General features: G+C 42.9%; 1 protein-coding gene across 1 annotated transcript in view; it reads right to left on the minus strand.

Annotated features, from left to right (window-relative positions):
- The window catches only part of LOC138037177 (uncharacterized), an 8,359-nt gene extending 6,781 nt beyond the window's left edge, over positions 1-1,578 (minus strand). Inside the window, exons 1-2 of the mRNA XM_068883161.1 lie at positions 1,254-1,578; positions 1,043-1,164 (exon numbers count right to left, since the gene is read on the minus strand). Coding sequence (XP_068739262.1) covers positions 1,043-1,164; positions 1,254-1,578 — 447 coding nt within the window. The remainder of the gene's footprint in view (positions 1-1,042; positions 1,165-1,253) is intronic.
- Between the last annotated feature and the right edge of the window lie 922 nt (positions 1,579-2,500).

Below are 2,500 nucleotides of genomic sequence, written 5' to 3' on the forward strand. Positions count from 1 at the left end.
CCGTGACTTCAAAATACTGCGCAATTCTTGCTAATTCATACCGAGAAAAAATACAACTGATTGAAAATAACAAAACTGCGTCTTCTGCATCGTTCACGAAAAGAGTATCCTCCTCCTCCGGCGAAAGAAAGTCGAGAAAAAATGTCGGAGGAATGTTACAAACTCTCGTCTCAACATCCGCTATGTTGTTTACATCGGCTCTTGCGTGTATTCCACGCAAGGATTGCGTGAGTAATCGTGCGGGCCGGCCTTGACCTTTCCATTTACACCGATGAGAACCAGTTCTTTCGGGCCGGCCAGTTCTTACAAATGGAGAGCGCCCTTAGTTTAACTCGGTTCAGTCGGTCGCGCAAGTAGGATCGAATTAGGTCGAGTAGTTACATCTTGAAATCGATACGCTCTTAGTTTGCTGATCATAAGGAGAGGATGCAGAGAGTCAACAGCCTTGCTCAAATCGGTGGACAAGATCTTCACAGTTGTCGGTTATCCCGTGATGATTTCCATGCTTCAATAAGTGATATCAGTGTTATTTCACAACTGTGGCGAATACGATAGTCCGTGATTCCGGGATGTAAGCGACTGTCAAATTGCGTTGTGATCTGATCGCTAAGGAGTTTCTCAAGTTCTTTACTGACCACTCTGAGGACAGTTATTGGTCTATAGTTGCCACTATTCTGGGGATCTTCTTTCTTGAAGACGGGCGTCCACTCACCCTTTTTCCAGTAGCTTAGCCATTGACAATTAGTAATACACGAGTTGTAACGATTCACGAATGGTAGAGCGAGCTTTGCCGCATCTACCCTAGATGGCACATTGTCACACTCAGTTGATTTCCGCGTATTAAGCGACTCTAGTGCTCTTCTGACTTGTGCTTCGTTTACTGGATTGGACTCGATCATGGGTTCTGAAGTGACTCTAGTGCTCTTCTGACTTGTGCTTCGTTTACTGGATTGGACTCGATCATTGGTTCTGAAAATTTTGCCATTTTTATTTGCAGAACTCTTAGATGGTTGTTTAGGTCGCTCTCTGTGGAGTTCCTTACATTGACATCTCCGATATCATCCGCTATCGTTGCAAAGTGATCTGCTAATAATGCCGCAACATTCTCTTGGTTACTAATGATCTCACCATCAATTTTTAAGTTGATGTCTGATCCCTTGACCACTTTGCGAGAACCAAGAAACGGTTTGAATGTGTGGAAAAAAATTCTGGGGTTTTCTTTAAGCTCGTCAGTCTTTTTCTTTCAGTATTGCCCCATAGCGATTCTTCTTTGTCTAACTGCTTCATTACGAAATTCCAGTTTCTCTTCCCAGTTTTGTTGAGTTTATCGTGTAGATACTTCGTAAAAGCTTTTCTCTTTGCACGGATTGCATTTTTCCACCCGGTTGTCATATGGGGTATGTCTTTGTCCCTTGCTTCTTCTTCTTCTTCTTCTTCTTCTTCTTCTTCTTCTTCTTCTTCTTCTTCTTCTTCTTCTTCTTCTTCTTCACGAGGAAGCCCTCGTCCACAATGTCTCGCACGATTGTATTCCAATAATACACCTGGTCGTCTACTTCCTACGTGCCAGGCTGCCGTCATTAGGAGATTTTCGTATTTCACCGGATCGAAAGTCTCATAACTCCTAAAGTGGATAGCTTTTCGCAAGTATTTTCTCACTTTTTCTTTTATTGTACCATAGATGAGGGTATGGTTACTCAGGGCTGGGTCAAAAGTTCCGCCTCCAATGAACAGGCCTGGTCTATTGGTTAGCAGTACACCGATATGCGTGGCTGTTGTTTTTTTTTTCTTTTCTGCCCAATTTAGTTGGCTGTTTTATGAGGCATTCGAAGCCCTGCAGCAGTTCAAGATCCAAAAGTAATTTACCCCCTTTTGTCTGAGGTCTTCGCCTGTCTAGGTTAAGGTCACCAATCACGGTCATTGCGTCTCTTTGAATTGACACCCAATTACAAATGTAGTTCAGTTCTTCCTCGAGCAATTGCTGGTATGCTCCCAATAATGGGAGCCAACTAATAAGGGCCAACTATTATCATGTTTATCCTGCTAATGTGCACTTCAACAACACGATTGGCTCTAAACATTGGTAGTGACGATCAGGCTTTAGTCCCCTACAAGGGATCGCAGTAGAGATAAGAGCTAAGATGCCACCAGCACCTGGTAACAACGAGTAACCAGGAGGCTAAATTGATCATTTGGATGACTGGAATCGCTCTTTGGTTCACTTATAAATATGATGCGAGCTTTCAAGGTTTTAATAATGCCAATCAATACTTCAAATTTGTTCTGTATGCTGTTGATGTTGAGGTGACACAGCATCGTTCCTTGTACGTTTGCTGTCCCTACGGGTTCAAACTCCTCGTGTGAGGTGGGTCGAATTGCGTAATTTCCTTCGGTTGTTGAATCAAGATTTACATAAGTGCCAGTAGTATTGAGATCAACTTCGTCAATATTAGTTTGTTCAACGAACGAAACCGAGAATTTAAATGGCTAGCAGCAACTCCAG

The sequence above is a fragment of the Montipora capricornis genome, chromosome 2 (genome assembly GCF_036669925.1).
Source record: "Montipora capricornis isolate CH-2021 chromosome 2, ASM3666992v2, whole genome shotgun sequence".
NCBI lineage: Eukaryota > Metazoa > Cnidaria > Anthozoa > Scleractinia > Acroporidae > Montipora > Montipora capricornis.